We start from the raw sequence: 24,957 nt of genomic DNA on the forward strand, positions 1-24,957 counted from the left end.
TGGTGAATTGTTAGAGGCTGGGAAAGTATTGTGGGGAAATATTGGATGTTCCTGCTGTATTCTCATACTCCTCTAAGAGCATCTACTTTTGATGATTGTCAGAGAGTGGTCTAGTGTACTGAGCCACTGTGGGTGTTTTTTGTGCTTTTATGTTAGCTTTTATAGTCTCTGTGAAAGGGTGAAGGTTTGCCCATGTGTGGTTAATTGGCAAAGGACAGCAAAGAGTAGTGCCAAACAGAGAAATATGGAAATAGCTTAGTTGGAAAGGTAGACCTCACTGTGGTAACAGGAGATTGGTTAGGCCACCTTAGGATAAGGGCAGAGAGGAGTTAGAAGGTGGTGGGAGCAGAAGCTAAGGATTCCTGAGCTTCTGCTCTAGAATCCTTAATCCCATGCTCTGGAAGAGTTGTGTTTTCCCAAACAGATCTGTTTTTCTGAACTCCTGAGCATAAAAAGCACCTATTGCCCCAGCCCACTGCATGTTTTGCCCTGCTCCATTCACCCCCTTCACCCAGCTAACTTTGCTCTTAGGTTTACTAATGCTTTCTGACAAGGGGATTTGGTTCAAATATTGCCAAATATAGTGGAGAGCTCCTGATTGGGTGGCACTGCCTGTGATGTCTCATGGTTGCACTGCAACCACAACCATAAAAATTAGATTAAAACAACAAGCAACTTCATCTAACAATCTAGCTTTTCTTGAAAAGTGTGGTTATCTCCAGCATTTTCAGTACATTTTAACAATATGGGAAATTTAGTATTTTGTTAGCAAGATGGCTTTTGACTGGAGAGCCCTAAGAAGATGAGATGTAAGCAGAATAATTTCTGAAAGATTTCCTCCACATTTGTGTCTGGCAGTCTGGTATCTACCTCCTCTACTGACCTATGGGAAGAAAAGGTGCTGGGGGCCAGCTGTTTTTTGCAGCTTGCCAATGAGGTCTGTGTCACATCAGTAATGTCAGTCATTCACCTCACCGAATAATAAATAATGTGCACATCCACAGAAATGAGGGATATTATAGCAAAATGTTATATACAAAGAGGTACTTTAGATTTTAGAAATTTCAAATCTCAGTGTGGTTGTAAAATTCAAGCAATCCAAAGACACTCACCAAAATTATAGTTCATTTTTCAGCTCTAATTTTGTGTGCTACTTATTTGGAGAAGGTGCAGAATTCATTACATTCAGCACGATTGTCTCTGCCTTCAAAGAGGAACTAAACCAGGCTAAGCAGTACTGAAGCCACTAAAATCTCAATAATGCTTTTTGATAGCTAGTTATTATTTGATTTTAATTGAGTTATATTGCACAGACATAGTTCAATAGAGAACCTAAATATCGCAGTTGAGATCAGGGCTGTAATGTTCAAGGATCTGCAGACAGAAACCAACATGTGTTTTCTACCACATTATGGGAAATGGTTTCCACCCAAGAGTTAGCTAAGAGTTTAATCCTGCAATTAGTATGCTCTCTGCCCAGAAACTATCACTTGCAGCACAGCAAGACAGATGGATTTCGGATTAGAAAGAAATCTCTCCCACAACAGAGTAATGCACAATTTATCAGATATAACTTGGGACAGTGGCTCATACTCCTCTGAAGCAGCTCTGGGAGACAGGATATCAGAAAATTATTATTTGTATTTCATTCCAATACAAAGTGGGGCCTGTTGTGTCAGACACTGTATAAACAAATAGTAAGAGATGACTCCAGTCCCTAACATTTTATAATCTAAATAGGCAAGGCTAACAGAACTGTACCGGAAATACAAGGATATGGCAAGGGAACGTGATTTGCCTGTGATCACAGTGTTGATTGGTGATAGAGCAAGAAGCCAAATAAACCGTTTGGATTCCCAGCTCTGCAGTCTGTACTGTGGTTGACCTTACTATTAGATGATTATTAGATTCTTCTGATAAGTTGCTTATATTTTCATCATTTTCTTTCATATTCAGTGTTACTGGTTTGTCAAAATTGCTATACAGAGAATAAGTCCCAGGAGGAGCAGGAAGCTGGTTACGCTACTTACGTGAAAAAGAACAAAGGACTAATAGATCTATAATCAAGGTAGATTTAAACATTTGTATGTCATAGCAAGCAGTTCTTCTTTTATATATATATATATAGTGTACCATCAAAGATTACTTTAAGCAAAAATAGCAGCTGGCTTTGAAATTAATGAATATAATCTGTAACAGGTACATATATAAAGCATGAAGTAATTCCTGGCATTCTTCAGTTGATACGGTATCTGAAAGTTGGGGAGAAAACATTACAATCCAGGAAAGCTACACAACATATTTTATTTTATGATTTTTTTTCCTGCAAGTGGATGAACAAGCATTACAAACATGCCCTACACCTGTAAGATCTAGTTATATGGCAGGTAACCAGGGAATATTCTGTGTTTTAAAATTAAATCTGCACATTGAATCAGGCAGAGAACAGCTGGCTTAGAAATCAGCCTGAGAATCAGAATAATCTATGAAAGGTATTTGTGTTAGCATTAAACATTTTTGCATGCTGTCAGTGCAGAGGATAGCCTCTGAGCTTTGTGGATTAAGGAAGTGGCTGGTATGACTTTATGGAATTGGGTTGCCTTGTTAAGGTGGAAAACTCAATTAAAATTTAGTTATGAGAAAGCTCTGTGAGCCCTTGTGATTTACTGCTGCACAATGTGGATTCATATTTTAAAAGGCAGAGTTTTCAGTCAAATTCCTGTCAAGTTATTAGGGAATAAGGCTATGGTCATTTCTGCAGCATGTCATTCCTTTTTGAGCAAGAGTTATGTACCGATATGCATGTCTATCTGATAAGCAATAGGAAAGCAAATGAAGATAAAAAGAAACTATCCTTTAATAGCCAAATACAAATACACTTGGAAGACTAACTAAAGCACAAACTAGGGAGGTGCAATCCTGGATATAAGAAAGAACTGATGATTAGTCTTTGTTAAACTGTCTATGCTGTGTTTGGGAGCAATCTACCAGCACGAAGGCAGAGCAGACATTCACTTACTATAGCATCTCTAGTTCTAACATTAGGATGTAAATCCCATTTTTTCCACAAACTGGAGTTGACACAGCTACTTTTAATCCATGCTTTTAGATATGTCATTGCAAACTGAGGGTGGATGCTTTTCCCTTGGATTTTGCTTGCATTTATGCCTGTACAAAATAATTTACATTAACTCAAAATAGGAAATTATAAGACAAAATTAACTAAAATCAGATTAACCAAAAAGCTAAAATTAAATGGAAACAAAACCTGTTAGTATGGAACAAAAGTGCCCACACACAGACTTGCTCCAAAATAACTAATTGTATGAAGTAAATTCAACTGTTATTTTAGTTCCAGGTTTTTTTGTGCAGAGAAGCCCTAGGACCTCTGGCAATTAAAATATAATTGTTCTTGTGATGCAAATATTTACAACCACTCTAAGGCCCTTTTAAATTGCCAGTGCAGTGTAAAGTAGACACAGCGCTGCTGAAAATGAGGCCAGAGATAGCGAGGCCAGAGGCAGCAAGGCCCTTCATATTTTATAAGGATTTTTAGGAGACAGCACTTGCCAATCATATGAGGTAAAAGAAAGGAGAGGAGAGGTCGAAGGGTTTGCAGCGAAAAAGCAGATTGTGGAAAGCAGAAGAAGTACAGTAAATGAAAACCCACAAGTACAAATGGCAAAGGATCAAAGGTGAGGGGCTGTGTAGGAGGGAGGTGCTACTGATGCTCCCAGACATTCAGGGATGGAAAAATTCCATTAAAACTAAGCACCTGCTGCTTAAGAATAGGACTTCAAAATTACAAACCATGTCAGTAAAAGCATTTTGCTTTGCAGTTTAAAGGGGAGCTAAAGGAAACAGCCAAAGTATTAGGAGGTGGAAAAAGAGAGAATTGGGAAATATTTTAATGAAACTGATCTGCGCACATTTAAGATGGGATATTGCTTAGGCATGGCTGGTTTCAATCTGATTTTAATTTTTGTTCACCAGCTTTTCAGCTGTCTTCTTGAGCAAAAAGAGACTTTTTAGTTTAGTTTAGTAAGGGGATAGGCAACCGAGCTTTGGATGGCTTCCTAACCTTTGCCTCATTCCTCTTCATGGGTGTGTCTGACTTAAATTTCTGTTTCTTAATCCTACTCTAATCTTCGTGGGCGAGGAGAGATGATTTCTGACTCTTTTGCCCATTGTAGGGTAGAATGCAACACTGAAATCCCTCCTGATGGAGTAAAGGCTGGCAAATGTTAGAAACCACAAGAACTTAGATACAGAACCAGCCTATACTTAACTGACATACACACGCTCTCATCGGCATGCCCGCACAACCAAAAACCAAACTGAAGGCTGCTTGGTTTGAAACGGCTGTTTCTCCTGCCCCATACTGCTTTGATATTTTCAAGTCGATGAGCTGAGTATCACATGTCAGGGATTGGCAGCAGACAATGGAAAGCCAAAAAGCTGTTCCCAGTCCTTCACACTGAGACAGAATTGATCAAATTGTCACTTACAAATCAGTGGAAAAAAGCAGTCTAATCTGCAGCGTGCCCTCTAGTCCCACTCCCAGACTCCCATTTAAGCACTGTTTCCCTTTAAAGAATTTAAGATTAACCTGATGATTGCTTTTAAATAGGAAATAGGAAAAAAGAAGTGGCTAAAAGGAGTTATATGTCTAGAGTTTTACTTTCCTCTGCTCAATGACGGGATACTCGCTCTTCTTGTCTACTTTGAATACCAGATGTCTCTGCATAGTCAAATTGAGACATCCTGAAAGAGAAAGATTTTCAGATGTCCTCAGCTTTTTCTGGAAACTGGACCCCTTTAAAGATGTCTCAAGTATGACACTCAAAAACAGAGTCATCCCAGATTGCACAGTGCTTTTTGAAACTCAGCCAGCATTTTTAGTAGCCTATGCCTCAAGGAGTCTGGGCACCTTACCCAAAAAGAGCTAAAAATGTAATTTGCAGTTCTTCAAGTAATCCAAAACAAAGTATCAAATCCCTTCCCATCTTCCTTTGCCAGGGAAAGTCCCTCTGCACTGGAACTGGCCTCATTCTGCTGCACAAGGGACAGCAGAAGTAAATGGAGGGTGGAGTGGGAGAGCTTTTGGAAGAATGATCAGGCTGTGCGTAGTGCTCAGCCCTACTTAATCACAGATGCCTTGCTTGAGAATCGAGTTCCAAATATTTCCATGGTGCTCAAACATAGAGTTACCTGGCTGTCGTCTGTGCTGCAGAATTTCAACCACCAGAATTTCCTTGGCTGTGCTGCAGCTGATGGCTTTTTCCATTATTTTAATACTCACTCAGCAGATACTTACTTGGTGTGGGTCACTAACTAGGCAAGAAAGTATTGACCGACTGTTGAATTTTCCAAATGTGAAGGTTAATATGCCTATGTGTTGTGGCCACAGAGGAACAGTCTAAAGACGCGTAGAATAAATGTGCATGGCAATATGCACACAGCACATGGCAGACACATGATATGACATCTAGCTACATGTCTGATCTTTACCCTTTTATAACAATACACCCCTTCTGAGACTTAATCCTTTGGCCAAAACCAGGGATTGTCAAGGAAAAATTAGTCAATGTAAAAGTCTTAAGTGATTGAAAATAGTTCTGCTACAGGTGGACTGAAGAAGGCTTTCATTTCTCAGTTTCTTTTTCTTAACAGGCTAAGATGGATGTTGTAAGACATTAATCATCCTAAATAAATGAATAAATCATCTGTACTAATATACAGATGGGTTGTAGTGAGGTTAGGGAACTAAAGCAAAGCAATGTGATAGACTGCTTCTGTCATGAACGATTTGCCACCCAGCTCGCTCTCTATTCTGGCTACCAACTATTGCTGCCAAAGGAGCTGTTACAGTGGGGTTTAACAGCATCAAACAGGAATGCCAGGTAGACCTGTGGAACAGACACCTCTGGTTTTGAAAAGAGACTTAGAGAAGCATGATTGGAGCCATCACAGATAATTATCTTAACATGAATTCCCATTACAAGGCATACTGAAAAGAGCTGGTCCGCTCTTTAGAGGTATAAAAAGGGGACATAGAAAAATGCTTTTTATTCTGTGCAATAATCTGTGCCCTGTTCTGATGTCCATGCTTATAGAAGGGTACAGCAATAACGAGACAAAGACTTCGGGACGGGCCACAGAAAAATGCTCCCTAGGGGCTGGAAGATCAGACCTGTGAACCTTGTCAGGGTGTTTGGGAGTGATAAACGCATTTTCAGAAATGGCTTAGGAGAATGTTTTGAATATTCTTCCAAATTTGTGTTAAAAAAAGGCCCAAAGGTGTTTAATTTTTAGTTATTTTTACCAGTTGTTTGGAAAAAGCTTAAAGCCTCCTGCGCTGAAAAAAGTGCCGCTTTAGTGAGTAAGAGATTAGAGAGAAAATTATACCCAGCCTTAGGTTCAGGCTGTGTATGTTCTTCAGCATGCATTGTCTTGCATCCCTGAATTAAGAGACTAGAATCAACTTCAGGTATCTGGGCTTCAGCTGGTTGCCTAAAGAGTAAGGAAGAGCTCATCTGCAAGGAAGAGCTCATCTGCTCCCACTCTGATGATGCACAGCTGGCCAAGAGGATTACTTTGGGGGTCTCTGAAGAGCCAAAGAATCTAACTTATAGCTGGAGACGGGACACAGGAAAGGACAAATTGGTGTACTGAGGAGATACAGACACTTTTGGGTTGGCTGGTGTATCTTATTCCAACATGCAGGGTCACACTAACCACAAGGCATGGGACTTGGCAATAGTTTTCACCAGGCTCAGTAGGAGGGCCCCAAGGAGCTTCTTGCCTTCCTGTGCAGCTGGGGGCATGATTCAGCTTGCAGGATCATGTGAGTGTGTTGCAACTAGGCAATTCTCGGTCCTTACAAGAGGCTCATTTCAGGTAGCATTTTGATTTTTCTTGTTCCATACTCGGAGCACGCTTCTCACTAATTACTCTCCGTAAGATAGAGTAATTAGACCTTTGGATTTACAGTAAAGATGTCTACATGAAACAGTATATGGCTAAGTATCAGAGGAGGTTCAGATAGGCCATCTTAACCCCAGCCCTGTTGTGTGGAAACAGTTTTGGTTATGGGCATTTCCAAAACTCATATGTTTTATGCCCAGAAACAACCATTATGCTCATATAGTCTGACCTCCTGTGTGGCAAAAGCCTTTCAGCCTCACTCCGTAATTTCTGCATTAGGTACACATCCTGTGGTTAACCCGCATCCTGTAGTGGGATTATATATCGAGTTTTGTATTGATTAGATTATGACCTGAGACAAATTACATTTTTAGCTTGGGTTTTCAGTAGTTTTGGCTTGCCTCTGTAGGTTTTTCCTTTTAGAGTTTTGCAGGGCTTCTCCCAGTTACTATTCTTTGCCATCTAGTTCTTCAGCTCCTTCCTTCAAGAGCAATTTATGTTGAACTAGAAGTCTCTAACTTCCTTGCCTTGAGCTTGCACAGCCTGAATACACCTTCCACAATACTGTAGAAAAGATGCCTAGAAGAAGTTGTTCCATGAACACTGGAACTAAATATTGTTTTCCTTCAGACTTGCAGCCTTTATAAACCCTATATGTAATCCTTATGATAACCTGAACTTTTCTCATATCCTTTATGCCTTGTCTCCCCTATGAAGGGCAGTATGTGCTAGGTGACCCTTGCAGAGCTGTGTCTGTACTTACTGGTGAGCCATTTGCAGCCAAACAGAATATATAACAGCTGAGTTCTTTGGGTTTTTTTAATGTCATCAGGGCAGTAATTTGGGTGTCTGTCCTTCAGCAGTTGCCAGTTTTCACAACACTGGTAAGAACTTAATTTTCCTTGGGATTTCTACACTTTTGTCAAGATTGACAGGTTCAGAAGTTACTGTGTGTGGTGGGGACAAGGCAGACAAACATGATTAGAAAGACAGCACAGAGACATAAACTTGTTTCCTTAGGAAATGGAGCTACAGATTATTACCCAGGGAATTTATGGTTCTTTAAAATTGCTACCTCTGGGTATTCTTACTAGTCATTTTCCTTCCTGTCTTTCTTTGAATCTTTTCTTATGGACTTTTGGGGTTTCGAGAAGGAGTGGGACCATGTGAGTCTGCACAAAAAGTTAGGCCAAATTTTCAGCATTGTGAGGTGATACATGTGGGAAGCAGTAGACACCACCTTACTGCAACTTTCTTAAAGCTTTTTGGTGCCAAGAGTCCTCTTGCAAAATTGCATTATTCAAATGATGTAATTATGCAGGATTACTCTCAAATATGCAACCAGAGTGACTGATAAATGATTTCCTTTACTCCAGCAGTCATGCAAGATTAATTAGGTACAGTTAGTATGGTGACACTTTGAAAATGTAAAGCTTTATATAAATGTTGAGTGGTATTTACACTGATTATATACAGGATGTTGGTTGGTAGGAAATACATAAGATGTTTTTTAATGCATTTCTATATGTGCAGCTTCAGGTAAGAAAGTACTTTTATAAATGTACTTTGCAAAGGGTTTTATGAATTATGTAATGGATGCTTTGAATGCCTAAGTGTGGGTTTAAAAGTGGCCTGATTTTTAGACATCCATCTGTGGCTATCACACATAAACTACATTTATGCTCTGTCTGTCAACTTCCCTCACAATACATCAGTTTTTACATTCTCAACTCTTGTGACGTTGGATGGTCCTCATGGCTCTCCCGTGGCAGTCAGCATTGGCCAAATGAGAAAAGGTAAACAGCTGGCTTGTAGATATTTCTAGTATTGATACTATTTACTGCCCTACTGATTTTACTGTTTACTATTACTGTATACTAATTTATTTGTATCTGTGTTTGTATGACACCTAGAACAAAGTATACTTTTTTTAATTATCATTTGAAAAAGTTTGTCCATCCTCTCAGTTACTCATTCCTACTCATCCTGCCAAAGTTTTCCACCCTCTCAGCTGTCCTGGATGCCAAATGAACACTTTGTGTGGCTGTGCTGTAAGTGGGGAAGGAAATGGAAGCTGCAGTGAGGGAAGGAGCAGCAAGTTTTTGAATATTATCTCCTTAATTGCTTTTTCTCAAATCTATTACAGATTGTTCATGAAAGGTAAATCACCAGCTCTAACGTAATGCAAAAGGAAAGGATCTTTCCCAGCAATTAGATTCCTGAAAAGTCCCCTGAGCTCTGAAACTTTCAAATCTGTGGCCAGAAATAGAAAAAATGTGGGATTTCCCCAATTAAGATGGAGCGGATTATTTATTCTGGAGATTTCCTTGAAGCCTGTGTGCAGTACTCATACTAGCAGGTCTTTTTAATGAGCTTTTTTGTCTGCCTGTACTTTTCTACTTTGTGTTTCATCAAGGGGAAGAAGCCTGGTGTAAAGGCAGTGTAGCCAAGCTGAGCTGTACTGTGTGCTCGGGCACCCCATCTTCTCAGCTGTGAATAACATTGATGGAAGTCACATCTGGGACCAAAGGGAAGAGACCAGACACTCAAAATGAAGTGTCCCTGGTCTACTCCTGGTAACATATCCCTGTACACATCACTTCTAATGCCCAAATATCCTTCATGGCAGCCATGAAGCCCTTCTTGCTGACTTATTCTGTATTGTTTTCCTTTTCATTGCCTTAAAAGTCACTGCTTGTTTCCTGCTGATCCTCCTTTAGGCCAGTTTCATAACCAGCCAATTGCATGCTCCACACACTTGACCTGTAGCGAATACGGGATATGGGTGCGAATGTATTGGCTCTGGGCCATCACTGTTGACTGTTGATATTTCATTGGAATTGCAAAACTGTTATGTAGCAACACCATGTTATTGGAAGAGGCACAAGTGTTTGGTTTGTTTTCATGCGATTCCTACATGTATATAAGCTACACTGAGAGCTAGGGTAGAGCTAACTAACAAGTAGTGTTGGGTTTCTCATTGCTCTTTTTTGCGAATGTAGATGATATGTATACACATACATTAGCTCAAACTTCCCCTTTCTTTTCCTTGTCCCACTTGAATAATAACAAATAATCATGAATTTTCCCTGAGCTTGGCTGTCCCCAGGTCTGATTCCCTCTACGTAGTTTGAGAGTTAGATTGTTTCAATATGCTCCAACCTGTGCTGTAGAAAAAGTGTTATCCGGTGACTGCTGCACAATGCTGCAGGACTGCTATTTGTCAGGACAAAGCAAAGTTTATTACCTTTATCCACTTTTATATACTGTGCTTTGCACCTTTAATATTATTCAAATTCAACTTTAATTTCTGCTACTTTTAGGGTAAAACTGACTTTGCTTCTGCAGCCCCAAATCTCAGCAATGCCCAGTGACACACTGCAAAGACTGCCACATGTTTCACCTGTTTAAAGTGAATGTTCAAAGGCATTTCATTCTTGCAGGGCCCTTCCTGTGGGGCTGTTTCAGAGGTTTTATCTCATTTTTGTCTTTTGCTTTAATGTGTTTAGTACGTCTTGACCTAATAGCTCAGTTTGATGCCTAGCAATACTATAGTAGATAGGCACCAAAGAAATACAATTTATTATGACAATGTTGAGTTCAAGTACAGGGAAAGTCTTCAAGATGTCTTGGTACAGTTGTCATTGTGGTTGTTACTGATATAAATTTTGATTTATTGTTGCACTATTGGCTCTTGTACATTATGTGGTGTGCACGGCATGTATTTTAGTAATGTGCCAAAGTCAAAATTATAATAATAATAGAAGAAGTTTAGCCTAGAATTTGAATGTGGTGAAAGAGCTCTTTGGTTTACTGGCAATGATAATCAAAGCAAAAAGAGAAACAGGCTTTTTTTAATTGAACAGGACAAAGGTAAATCACAGCTAGCACTCATTCCTTCATTGCTTTTTTCAGGTCATCATATGTGTCCCTTTAACTCCATGGCTGAATTGAGTATAGGGCCCTGCTTACAGCCAGGATGCACAGGTGGCTGCTGTCTTACCTCCTCCAACGAGTAACCCTGCTTCTACCCCAGCAAAGGCCTGTTTTCATCTGCAAGGCTCTCTGTAACTCACCCACATGCAAATGCTTCTGGCCTTAATTAAAGCAGTTCACCTCTCTCTGCCTCAGGGGATGGTTTCCTCATAAGGGAGTTGTGTTTAATTAGCATTTGCATAGCATTCTGCTGGTTGCTCTCCGGGAGCGTTGTTCAGTAGGAGCGTGGGATTGCTGAAGCCTGACTGGCAAGCTTTGCACCCTCCTAATTGACACAGAAGCCAAGTAGAAGTTACACAAGGAAAGAACAGAGAATCGTTAATGATGGATCATTAGCAAGTAGCTCCTTTGAATGAATGTAGATAACTTTATAACTCTATCAAAGTGAAAAGTAGCGTGATGAATTATGCATCAAACAATAAAAGCTCAAGGAAGACACTGGTTTTATAATTGCTGTGCAATTTTCTAGCATGCTCTAGTTTGTAAGATTAATTTCTTTGGGAAGTGTGAAGCATTCTATGCCTGTTGTACACTTAATGTCAATTTTGTTTTTCTCTCATTAGAGGTTTTATTCTGTGTCTTTTGATATCACTGCAAAAACTCCCAGGGTTTGAGATATGCAATTTTTACACTAGCAAAAATTTGCACAAGCAAGTGAAAAGTGTATAGCTGCTAAACTAGTTCCTTTAAGGGTTTGCTGATTTTTTGGTATAAAGAGTTCTCAGATACAGACACCTGAAATAAGATTGCTTTATATCTACATATTATTATATTTTTTAATAGAAATTGCCTAATAGTTTTGTGGCTACGTTGAATTTCTAGACTCATAAATCTCTAAGGGGCATTTTTGCTCTGAAATTATCTTCAGAAGCATTTCAGTTGGCATGGATAGATCATTTCTGTGGCTTGCACTAGTGCCAGTTCAGCCCTCAGTCAGTCCTAGGAAGAGGAATTAATATATGTGAGCTGTTTCTTAGCTTTCATGAATATTAGTGGGTGAAAGGGACTGGGAGATCATCTAATCCATCAGCAAGTCCCAGCAGAATCAGCTATGCTAGAATAATTCTTGTTCCTGAAGACCTGATTGGTAAGAACTCTGCAGCCTCCTTGCATGGCCTGTTTAAGCATTTTGCTACCCCTACCGTTATAAAAGTTTATTTTCTAGTACCTAACTTCACTTTCCTTTGTTGCAATTTAAATCAATTATTTCTCATTCATCATGAATAAAAGGACATGAAAAAGGATTTACTTCCTCCTTGCAGAAAGGTCACATGGATTTTTGCAGGGTTTGGTGTTTTTGTGGTGGTGGTGGTGGTTATTTTTGACATTTTTTGAAGACAATTTTGAAGGCCTTTTTCCCTGGCCTTTCTCTTTAGGTCCACGATCCCGCTTCGTTCAGTCTGTCATCTTTTCTCTGATCATTTTGGTTGCTCTCCTGTAGAACATCTTCAGGTGTTCCAGAGGGCTGTGCAGTGGGGGCCCCACACCAGACACTGCTCCAGCTGTGACCTGCCAGCTCTAACTAAAGCAAAAAGATTATTTCATGTATCCTGCAGACTTCTCTCTTGTTTGTACATCCCTGTAGGACGCTTTTCTTTTTCGCAACACCATGATGTTGTTGACTCATCTTCACTTTGTGATCTAGAGTAACCCTTAGCTATTCCTACCTTGCTATTTGTCCCTTGTCCTGTATTTATATAATTAAATGTAATTCCTTCCCTTTGCCATTATTAAATTTCATCCTGTTTTATCAGACCATTTCTCCAGTGTAGCCAGGTCATTGTGAAATCTGCTTCACAGTCAGTTTTAGCTTGAAGTCCTCAGAAACCTGAGCAGGTATGATCCAAGTTCCATCAGCCAACCCAGTAAAAATATACTGATTAGTCCTTCATCCTGAACAGATTCCTCTGGAGCTCACTTGAAACTTTCTTCTGTTTTAGAAGATCCCAGGTAGTAATTCTCTGAATATGATTTCCCTCTCAGTATTGTACCTGGCTTCAGATTTACCTAGGCCATGTTTCTTTAGTGAGTTTATGGAAAATAGCAGAGAACTTTCTTCCTGAAAGTCAAACCTTGATCTGGAATCCTAGTGGTTGGAGGGTCATCTCACCTGACTTCAGATGTCTGGGTGGTAGAGGTCTGCATCTAAGGTACTTGTCTACCCTCTCCTTTATGGAGAAACATAGGTGATCACAATTCATCTGGCCAGGTTTAGTCATTTACCAGTGTCTTAGAAGAACTACACTGTAAGTTTGTCTTTTCATCTGCAGTGATTCCAAAGGGAGTCTAAGCAACTAAACATCTATATCTAGGCTATTGGCATCTAAAGTTAGATGGGATGTATCTCACCTCCAGCCCTTCTCCTGGTAGAAAGACAAGAGATTGAGCATATGCTATTTGTTCTTAATAGATACATGCTGGCTGTTACTCATCTCCTCAGTACTTTCATTGTGATTATTTGTTCCAGTATTTAATGGAACTTGAAGTTAAATGGTTTGGTCTGCAATTTCCCAACTCTACCTCCTCTCCTTTTTAAAAAGAGGAACCATACCTGCCCTCTTCCAGGAGCATACTCATCAGGAATGTATAAAATCAGCTTGAAAAACCCCTCTTTTTCTAAGCATCCTTTATCTTATTTTGTCCTGCTTGGAGGTGGATACCTTTACCATATTAACCATTTGATTACAGTCAATGAGGACTGTTGAAAAAATGGCATTTTGGCATGCTGCATGACCTTTGTCAGCATCTCTCCTTAAATAAGTAGTAACTTCAAGTAGTGAACTTCCCTACTCCTGCCCTTATAGGATGACTTCTTGCTGTGGTTCACTTCCCTTGCTGGATGATATTCTATGTCTTCAGAAATATGTCAAAGATTGTTCCACCTGTTAAAATGCTCTATATATTTCTTTGCATTTCTAAGTAAAGCTGTAGTGTCATAGGAAAAGACATAACTATGTATAACTTTTTCTGTAAATTCTTTTTGGTGATATAATAAAGACCATAACTATGAATAGAGGAATCCTTCTGCCAATTGTCCAAAGCATCAAAGGTTGTTGAATTTTGTATTAAAGAAAAGGTTTCAACCGACAATTTGAGAAATTACTGTCCACTATTTCTCTATAAAACACTTAGTCTTTCTATGCATACGCTGAGTGCATACCTCAGTTTTGATCCCAGAGTAAATTTGTAGCTCATTCTGTCTTCTGAAACTGGTAGTAATAGTACAGCTATCTGTCTGCAGGGAACTACGCTGAAACCTCTGTTCAGTTCCCTACAGAGGATTGGTAAAAAGTGAGACCTGACTTCCTGCAATAGACATTAAAGTCTTCGTATCATTGCCAGCTTCCCTAAGTGACATCCACCTTTGAAATTATTCTTGCCAGAGTAAATAAACCATTGTTGATTTTCTTACGGCTGCTGCTACCTATATTTTTCATAGAAAATGTAAACCAAGCTGGGGAATATCATTGCTGTGCGTGATGTCAGTCTTACATCACTGCAGGATAATGGAGCACGCTGCAGAGGTACTTGAGCTGTTGCTAACTGGAGATGGTGCTCCCCATCATCCGGTGTGCTGCTCCAACATCGGTAACAGTGTGTTAACATGACATTTCATTGCGCGCTTGTGCTGCCTCCTGTTGTAGACAGTGTGGCGATTTCTGCACCACATCCTGTTGTGTGGGCTGGGCATTGCCTGTGTTGTTCCCGTAGCAGAGAGTGGTAGACCTGTGATGTGATATGTATGACGCAGAGCACCCTGATAGACATACCACTGGAAACAATAGGAAGACTTTTTAACCTTGGGTGAATATTCAGCAATTCTGCGTTTGGGTGAACTACTTAAAACTGCCTTATTTGTACATTATTGTGAACTGGGATTTTTTTTTAGTCTATAATTCCAGAATATAGCATCTCTGCGATAAGGACTGTGGTAAGACTGCTGTGAAAATGAGATGCTTCCTTTAAACTAACATAGACACTTCAATATAAATATGGGCAGTAACTTTTGAAAATAATTTCCCTCCTATCTGCTTTTTTTACAGGACCAGGTGTCAGATACAGTGAATTTTCTGTGTCACATCCAAAACCACCTCCGCTTGTTGGACAGCATACAGTGGAGATACTGAAGGGCATGCTGGGGTATGAGGATGATGCCATAGAAGAACTGCTCCGCACTGGTGCTGTGGCTCAGCATGAGGTCAGATAAGGAACATTAGCTACATTCCTTCACACTGAGTTCACATTACTTTGTCCTCTCTTTGCTCCCTTCAGCTCCCCTAATGGGACTCAAAGAGAAGACATAATTTAATTCCTAATTTTCTTCCATGTGTGTTTGTATGATTTTAACACTGATGTATCAAATAAACAATCTCATACTGTCTGAGTGAAAGATTTTCTTGGGAGGGAGGGTGGTAAATGTAATTATACAGTCCTGTGTGGCTACTCATTTTCTGTACTTCATATGGGAAATGGAGTTCTTATCATAATTACAGTAATTGCCTAAATGTTTGTCCCCAGAAAGACATAATGTTAGTGAAAAGAAGCAGAACCTTAAAAATCTGTACACTAGACTCTCCACTTGCAGAAAGCTGCCTTGTACAATTATTTTAGTAGAAAATCATTTATGTACAAATTGGTGGTTGATCTGATTGATTTTGAACAGAGTTATCAATCGTGAACTCTTTGTTCATCTCTATTTTAAATCATGGGTAGAGTAACCATTGCAAAACTCACTTCTGTTCCCTGGTATTCCCAATTACCAATATGTCTTTATATTACATTGCATGGTCATGACAATCCCAGTGTGTTAGCAGAAATAAGCTGAAATTAGCACAGTTCTTCAGTTATGAAACAAGCCTATTCCAAGACTGGTTGAGAGACAAACTATGATTGAATAGTCTTTTGTAATTTTATTCAGAAAGGCCCAGAGTACTGTTAATTAAACGCTGATCCACACAAAACCACATGCTGAATGTCAAATACCAGAACTTGCCAGACTTCTCAGTCTGGTTCTGTGGGTAGGTACTCATCCCTATCTCTGAGTCTAGTTGCCATCCAGAGCAACTTTCGCTATGAAGAAAACACAGGTTAAAATCTGTGCAAAACTTTTGACTCAGTCCCACCCCCATGATTAAAACACAGTGAGAGTTGACAAACCTTCCTCAAATTTAGTAATACCATGTCCTGCAGTAGGGTCACTTTTAAGAGTAAGGCACCATGCATTGCAAGAGGATGGAAGAATTTGATCCATGGCAAATAGTAAGGAAAAGATTAAAGAAGAGCCATTTCTTCTCTACAAACTAATTTTGCAGTACTTCACTCACAGAAGACATGCCATGCTCCTCTATTGCTGTATATAATTTACAGCTAAAGTAAACTCGGCGTATGGGAAGGGTCTAACCTTTGTTGTGTGCACCCTGGGAGTGAGGCAAAGCCTTTCTATTCCTAGAACTAAATAAAACTAACTCAAATTGACACTCAACACATAACATCCGTATTTATCTCAAAGTATCAGAAACAGGCCTGGCATTATAACTAGCTTGTCGCTTTGTTTCCACTCGAACAAACAACATCCTCTGTATTACATTTGAACTTCACAACTCTGTATCACCTTCTGGGGGAAGAAAAGAGGTTATTACATAATCAAATTGCAGTGGAACCCCACTGTGGTTGCTCATTTTTGAAGCCCAGTGTGTTTTGGTTCATTTGTTTGCTTGTTTTCTCTGTGGTTTTGTGTTCTTTTTTTCAGATCATCTCCTTTTTTTTTTTCTTTTTTTTTTTTTTTTTCTCTTGCACTGCATTCCTGGCACCAAACTCCATACTCTGTCCATGTGCTAAAGACATCATGAGATCCTGGAAGAGTGACTTCTTAAATAAATATAGAAATAAGTCTGAATTGAGAATAGGAACACCATAGGGGAAGAATTGAAACTGGATTGGAATAGGTTTTGATATAGTCCACCTTCCTTTTAATCTAAGGGGAACATCTCTTTTTTAATGAGAAAAGCAGCAATTTGAATTCAGCTTCACGTAAAATGGATAATCTGGTATTGAACTGAACTTTGTTTACTAATGAAAACTATTTAGCACTGTCAGATAACATTCACAAATAAATTTGCTGTTTTTACTTTGTTAAGGGCTCTTTTCTTCCCATTTCTAAGAATCACATACATAAGATATAGTAAAATAATCTTCAGTTTTGATCGAGGTTTTCTAAAAAATTCTTTTTTTTTCAGTGCTTTTCCAAAAATGGAAATAGCTAATCACCACATCCTTAGCAACAGTAAATTGGCAGAGCTTGTTTGACTTTAACGTAACAATACTGTTTAAATCAGCTGAATATTGGGCTATTAACTCCATAACATATTTTGTGCAGAGTTCACACGCAAACAGTGTTTCCCTTTCTTTTTCTTTTTTAAGTGTTTTCCTCTCTGCTCTGTTGACTGTCAAATGCCTAAAGGGATAATCAGAGACATTGTCTCACCTCCAGTACTTACTGCAACAGGAGAAATCCCGATACCATTTCTCAGTGTTTAAGTCATACACTCATACACGGACTGTTGCTAACTCTTCTTCAAGTCAGAAATAAATTGAAATCTTTAAATAGGAGGGTGTTTGGGAGCCTAAAAAGTCAGGTAGCTTCCATGGTCTGATCATGAAATTTTGCCCTTTCACAAGCTTGATCCTTGGTTGATTTGGAAGATTTGGATTTTGGATGATTCGGATGATAGTTAAATTTTGGATGATTTGGAAGATAGTTAAATAATTGTCACGATGATATCTAAGCTGTTATAGTACCCTTTTCCTTCAAAAATGACTAAATAAATGCAGAAAAAGAGTATTTACAAAATTTACTGCACTCTTCCCAAGAATCTTCAGAAATACGTGTCTCTAGAGCTCAATTACATTTTGACAATCTTGTAATCTCAAAATGGTTTTCGCTTGTACTGCGAAACTGGAAATCAACCATCACATGGGATTCTGGCCCTCATAAACTGAGATCCCTCCAATTTCAAGGAAGGGCTGTAGTTAGGAATGACTACACACAGCTGCCTCTGGCAATGAATGTTTGTTTTTCTCTGCTTAAATTGGAAGGGAATCTGCTGGTGCTGCCATGATGTATGTGTGTGTGGTATTGGCTTTAATTTGGCTTGATTTACACATCACTGTATTAAAAAAATAAAGAGAGATACAGGACACACCTGTTGTCTGGTTCAAAACTCAACCCACCTATAGCTGTTTGCCAGGAAGCTGTAACTACCATTGGAAAGGGAGATTTCTATTTTGGCATCTGTTCTGACTCCATGGTCCATGGCCCGTTTGGCTCCATTCTCTGTGTTGGGGGATCCCATTGTTCTTGTTATCTTCACCATGAAAAATGTTTCTTCAGCCCTCCCCATATAACTGTCCTCCTTTTTTTTCCATGCAAGCTAGTAAAGCTCTTCACCAGGTATAAATCATTGAGAAAACTGCAAAATTGGTGGAGTCAGGCTGGTTTTGCATAGCCTGAGGATCTTGCTGAGGGATATTTTAATGCATCAAAAGAAAATTCCAATCAAACAACAGGCACATGGACAGTAATGGATTTTTCTTGCTCCTACACGGATCTTGTTCCTGGTATCTCTTCCCCAGAATCTTCCCACATGCTTGGGAAGTACCTGCACAGTTGTCTGCAATGGGTGCCCTAGAACTGACATTCAAAAGTAGGTCTTTTTTGATTAGTGGCCAGGAGGAAAAAGTTACCCGCTAGCAGAAGCCCACCAGCCTCGGCAGCTATCCAGCCCATGTGCAAAGGCCAGTGAAGCCATATTCATGCAAAGATCTGTTGAAAGGGATCACTTAATTATGCTGGGTAGCAAATGCTGCTTTTCTTCTCAGGTTTATAAAGTCAAAATCAACAGAAAAAAGTTATTTTGTCATTTTCTTTTTTTAATATAAAAACAAGCAGAGAAATGGAAAATATCCTCATTCTTGAGTTACAGACAAAATATAAAGGTACTCTTTTTCTAAGTTCATTGAAATAGAGGCTTTTGATGCCTGTTGATATTAATCAGAGTTTTGGCCTTGCTTCTTCAAAGATTAAAGCTCTGCCCAAAGATGTCTAATACAATGTGCTAAGGCTAAAGTAGCAGTCAGAATAACTCCTCCAGTGAGTGTGCATGCATACTCAAAAAGTGAGGAGAGCATTTTCATTAAATTGTCATACAATTCTGCCACTCAGAGAGCACTGTAAGTCCTCAGCCTGGTGAACCTGGAGATAAAAGGTAGCTAAGCATCTCTAAGACTAAAATGGTCATGATTTCTCTTAATATCTAAATGACAAGACATAGTTAACCCTTTAACCTTCCTAACATAGCACTGTATTAAAATGTATTTATTTCCCCAAAATGTATTAAAATGTATTTAATTGCCAAAAGACGGAGGAAAGGTAAAGTGCTTTCAGAGTTCAGGAGTGCTGGCACAGCTGCTCACATTTCATGTCAGTGACATTAAACAGTGCCAGATACAGTACTTTTCTTAACTGCTTGTACATTGAGTTTAATATGGTCTGGTGAAATGCTAAACGCTATTAGCTGGTGAAAAAAAAAAACAACCAACCTCAGAGCAGTTCCTGCAGGATCAAGTAACCTCCCTACACAGAGGGCTGCATGATACCAGCCAATGTGATAAAAATACACTGATAAACAGTGATATAGTCACCTTTTTAAAGCTGACAGCCAATCAATTCAATTACTGTACGTTTCTGTTGTGACTGGAATTTGGATCAGACATGCAAGGAAAAATGCCTGGGATCACATATGCCAAGGACCCATGAAACTTTTGCAAGAAGATCTCTTTTTTTTGCACAGGCTGTGTCAAGCATTGAAGGGGGGCCAAGCAAGGGTTGAGGTGGGGACAAGTTGTTAATTTTTAGGGTTTTTTCTGTTCTCCAGAGCTACAGATAAAAGTGAATTAGCAAGAACCAATTAGCTCTTAGTTAACAAGAAATTCTTAAAAAACATAGGGTAAAGGGTACGCTAAACTTCATGCCTTAAAAGGCCTTCATGATGGTCTAATTTACAGGGAGCAGTGTCACACTGCTGATTTACAAGGTACTCAGGAAAGCAGGCTGGGGAGGAGCCCACTTCACTGCAGTTGCTTCTGTGCTTCAGCTGTTTCACTATTTGTCTGTCTAATAACTACCCCAAACTGGCCAAAAGAGCTTTAAAGTACAAGAAGAAATTTGAAGATGTCTAACTTGGTAGAGGAATGCATATGTAGCTCTCATGTCTTGCAGATGCATTTTAGGAGAAGCTAAAATTTCACATTAAAAAGTTGCATATAAAAATACAGGGTACTGTGTACATTTCCTGCTGACACTCTCTTCTCCTGGAGGATTGAGCCTCTGACTAAAGCAAACATTTTGCCAGAAAAGTGACAGTTCTCTGGTAAATTATTTGGTCTTTTCATCAAAATCCTTCCTGTCTCCCAAACCCACAAGTGAAGGCTTTTAGCTGAAATATGGAAATACTGATTCAGAAATGCCACTGAGGAGCTTCCTGCAAGTCACAGTTCAAGTATCTCATGCCCCTTTGATCTTCAGGCCAGGTGGCCATGGGACTCCTGTGATATATCACATGAGTTTATCATGAGAGTATACTGTGCTGCTTTATGGGAAATGCAGTCTAGCCAGAGGAAAATGGGATCATGAAGCAGTCACTCTATACATGAGTCACTGGGGCACCATTCTTCTGAATTCAAGTTTTCAGGAGCAAAACCCGTTGTCCAACTGCCTGTAGTCCTAGGCAGTTCTGCCCACTCCATGTAACATATCCACTTTACTGAATTCTCTGTCCTTTAAGGGACATATCTGATGGGGAACAGCTTGAAATAGAGAAAGGACCTTAAGAATAACCAGCATCAAAGAGAAAACACTGCTTGCGGCTTACACTTAGTTACATCTGTGTTAACAGAAAACTCCAGATTCTGTGGTACACTAAGTAAGGCTGATGCATTATCTGCAGCCCTTTTGCACGGGCCAAGTCTCCCCATACAGAACAGTTCTGGCTGTAACAGCAGACCTGGCAAGAGCTTACATGACCAAACAGAATGGGAGTAGACCCTGATTGCAAACCAGTATTAACTACCTTAGACCTGGTGAGGTGTGAGGACCTGCTACTCTCAGTCAATTATGTTAATTTGTTAAGAAATGTTAATTTGTTAAGAACTTTGCATTTGTTAAGACCTTTGAAGATTCTCTTCTGCTTGCTGCCTCATTTTGTGTGGTTGTATGGACTTGCCTTCCTCAAATTCTCTCCTAATGCACTGGTTGTCCTATCTCTTTTGCACTTAGAGCTGCATTTGTAGAGTTTTAGAGCACGTGTTTCCAAAGCATTGTACCTCTGACCATGGAACTGATTCTCCTAAAGCATGAAAACTATTAGAAAACATTACAGGTCTGTTTTGTGCCATAAGCACTGGAGACTTAAAAGCCTAATCCATTGCCCTTTGAAGGCTATGAAGGGGAATTCACATTGATTTCAGTGGACTTTGAGTCTGAACCTAAGTCAGCATCATGAATTTTTTCATGTTTCTGAATATGCCAGATTGTGTCATTTGCTTATAGACAAACTATTACCATGTTTTATCTCTGGAGATGCTTTAAAATAATTAGAGACGTTCCAGGTACATAAACCCTCATTTCTTTAACTTCCTATTGGGAAAAGCTTTTATGTTTTTCCATGCTCTCATCCAGAAACCCAGAATCATTGGGGGGTTTGTTTCTTTGGTAGGATTAAAAAGTGTTTTGTCTCTGTCTTGTCATTGCCGTTTCACTTTAAATTATAATATGATCTAAAATTTAGGTGTTTCTTAAATCAAATGCCCCACAAGGCTTTATACAATATTTGTACTTGCATTAATGACCATACTATTAGCAATGTTAGTAGGTGACCTCAGTAGAAGACTCATTTACTGAACTGTGTTTGAAGAAAGGAGAAATCCTAACCCTTTTTGTGAGTAGTTTATTGTGAGAAATTTGGACTATTGACAACCTTAAATACTCAAATACCCAGAATCAGACCCTAAAACAATCAGGAGCAGTTTAAAAATTCAGAAGAGAGTTCTAAAATAATATGATAGAACAATATACCTAGATGAGATTTTAAAAGAAAAAGAAGCAATAGGAAGATTTGTTATAAAGTTGATAGATCTGGCAACGTCTCTTGTACATGTATTTGTCTGTGGAACAAAATGCAGGTCATTGCTGGCTTCCTTGCAGGCCTGGAATTTGTCCAGCTTGGTTCTCTGGGCTCTAGGGAGCTGATTTTTTCAGAAGTTTTTTAGGAAATTGGTGGAAGTGAATTCTGCTGATGGTTTTTTAAATATCTGGTTGTTGATAGTACTACCTGGGTGTTCAGTCAGCAGCTGAATGCTGGAATCAAGCTGATATTACTTGATAAATTGAAATAGATGCTCTTTCATGTTACGCAGCATGCATTTGAACAGATTGGATATGAACATTTGCAGTGTTATGAAAATAAGCACTGTGTGATTGAAAGCAGTCTTAATTGGACTGGTCAAGTGCATTCCCCACCTCTTTCTACAAATAAAATCAAAGGCAATTCTTCAATTTCTTTACAGAAGAAGGAGCCAGAAACCAAACTTGTAAGGTGGGATGAAGATTGATAGCAGCAGATATAGGAGCAGGTCTTGAAATGGTGGAATTTATTATAGCTTTGTTGGCTTCCATAGCTTTTAAAGATTTATCCTCTTGTAAAGGAGACTGGTCCAGTAGGGCTATCAGAGGGCTATCAGAAAATCTGCATGCCACGGATTTCCTGTTTGATGCTGGGCAAGTCCCATTCCCTTCTTTTAAGCTGTCTGTATGTAGTTTGGTACTTTCCGATCAGAAGGACAAACTAGAGATTGCAAGCCGACCTGATGGCAGAGGCCATCTCTGTTTAGACAGATGGAATGCATTGTCAGTCTTGCAGAGCCATTGTGTTGATTTTAAAATGCATGTGTTGCAGCATAGCAGAGAAGTTAAATTGTTTTGCAAAGTGAGGACATTCTATTTTTCCCGTAAAACCAATATGAACAACCGCAGTTTCCCAATCTCCCATTAGTGAAGCAGAGAGAAGCCTCCCCAAAGGGCTTGTGAAAGACCTCCACAGATCATTTGGGTATAAACAGATAGTATCTTTGTACCTAGTGGTTGCTTATGTATAAAACTGAGATCACAAACTTTTAGAGTTTGGACTTTCTGGCAGCGACTGCAAAAAGTTCAGGAAGTTAATCTTGTTTTGTGACTGGGATAGTGACTTCAAGGTTAGGGAGATTAGCTTCAATGTATATTCCCAGGAAGAACTACCGGCAGCACCAGAAGAAGCTGAAAAAAAGATGGTTTTTCGTCTAAGGTGGAAAAAAGAAAAGAAGAAAGGCAAGGCAAAATAGAATAGGAAAAAGAAGAGAGAAAAAAGGAAAATGAAAAGAAAAAAGGAGAAGAAAGAAGGAAAAGGAGGAGAAGAAAAAAGAAAAGGAAAGCAGAAAAGAAAAGGAAAAGAGAAAATAGAAGAAAGAGAAGAAAAAAGACAAGAAAAGAAGAGAAAAGATAAAAGGGAAGGGGAGAAGGGAAGGGAAGAAGGGAAGGGAAGGGGAGGGAAGAGAGAAGAGGAGAGAAGAGGAGAAGAGAGGAGAGGAGAGGAGAGAAAAGAGGGAAGAGGTGACAGGCCTTGGAATACTGAGAAAAACCTGTCATATATGTTGCTGTGGTTGATCTTTCTGGTAGCTCTAATAGTGATAGGTAGCATTAAAGCTGTGGTGAATGGCCACAGCCAGGAAGAGGCAGAGAGCACTGGCAGTGACCTGGGCTAGCCCAGTGGAGGGATTTCAACAGGGATGCAGGAAGGCCTTAGGCACTGCATGGTTTAGTCACTCCTGTGTGCCTGGTGGTTACCAAGCACAGGGGTGAAATTACACAGGGGAGGACAGACACATGGACAGAGTATCAAGCAGAGCTACCTCTGCCACCAGGGCAAGGAGGAATCCAGGGAGAACTGACTGCAAACAGAAGCTCTCCAAATCTTGGAAAATATACTCAAATGAGCTAGGCAATCATTCAGGATCAGTTCCCTGATCTGGAGGTATGTGCTGATCACTTGGTTAGAAAAATTCCCCAGAAGGGTGGACGAGAGACTTTGCCTTTTGAAAAGCAGAAGGTAACACTGTGTTGTTTTCCATATTCCTCACCCTGCAAAATTTCAAACGAAGGGCCTGATCCCATGCCAAGTGGAGCACATGGAATTACTTCCTTTGCCTTTGATACATTTTGGCTCAGCATTTAATTAATAGTCTTGGTTTTATAAATAGTTTTGGTTTTGAACTTTTCACTCCACCTTTCCCCGATAGAAAGATGGGACCCACACTTACCTCATTAATTTCAGATGGTTTGTTTCTGCTTTCAAGGTGTGCGTGTGGAACCCTCTGAACTTCCTGGACACAAATGAACATGAAATCTGGCCTACACTTAAAAGTAGGTCTGAATTTGTAATGCCAAAAAGTTTTGAAAGTGAATTTCAGTCTGATTGTATTTGTAATGCTCATATGCATTCCAGGAAATACTGAAATATTTGAACTCCAGAAGAAGGAATAGCGATGAAAAGTGGATTGAAATCTTGCACGTTCAAATAAAGAAATTTAAAACTGCCCAAGACTTGCTAAGCCTGTCATTTGAGCCTTGCTGATTAGTCACTGAAATCATCCACCCAGGAAAAAAAAAAAAAAAAAGGATTCCATTTGATCTCAGCTAATACCCAGTTTTGCAATCTGCTGTCAAACTGAAAAATTAAGAGAAATTAAATGACCTACACCGTCATGTCAAACCATACAGTTTAAATGAAACTAGTTCAGTTTCCATGCAAGTCGGCATGGAACTGCATCAGCTTGCAAAGGAAGAGAAATCAGGAACTCTGGCTGTTGTTCAAACATTAATGTCAGCAACTCATCTTTTGACCTGCCATGCTGAAATCTTTTTTTTTTTCCCATTTAAAGTTC

At 39.4% G+C, this 24,957-nt stretch overlaps 1 protein-coding gene across 4 annotated transcripts in view; it reads left to right on the plus strand.

Moving 5' to 3' along the window:
* The window catches only part of SUGCT (succinyl-CoA:glutarate-CoA transferase), a 357,626-nt gene extending 332,962 nt beyond the window's left edge, over positions 1-24,664 (plus strand). The window contains exons 14-16 of one of the 4 annotated variants that reach the window (XM_075054354.1): positions 14,967-15,121; positions 24,370-24,436; positions 24,519-24,583. In XM_075054354.1, coding sequence (XP_074910455.1) covers positions 14,967-15,121; positions 24,370-24,436; positions 24,519-24,556 — 260 coding nt within the window. In that variant the 3' untranslated portion in view covers positions 24,557-24,583. Of the gene's footprint in view, positions 1-14,966; positions 15,122-16,763; positions 17,367-24,369 lie in introns of those variants that run through there. The other 3 variants (XM_075054363.1, XM_075054344.1, XM_075054372.1) reach the window with 3 other exon arrangements.
* Positions 24,665-24,957: the final 293 nt, after the last annotated feature.

Source organism: Buteo buteo, chromosome 2, assembly GCF_964188355.1.
Source record: "Buteo buteo chromosome 2, bButBut1.hap1.1, whole genome shotgun sequence".
Classification (NCBI taxonomy): Eukaryota; Metazoa; Chordata; class Aves; order Accipitriformes; family Accipitridae; genus Buteo; species Buteo buteo.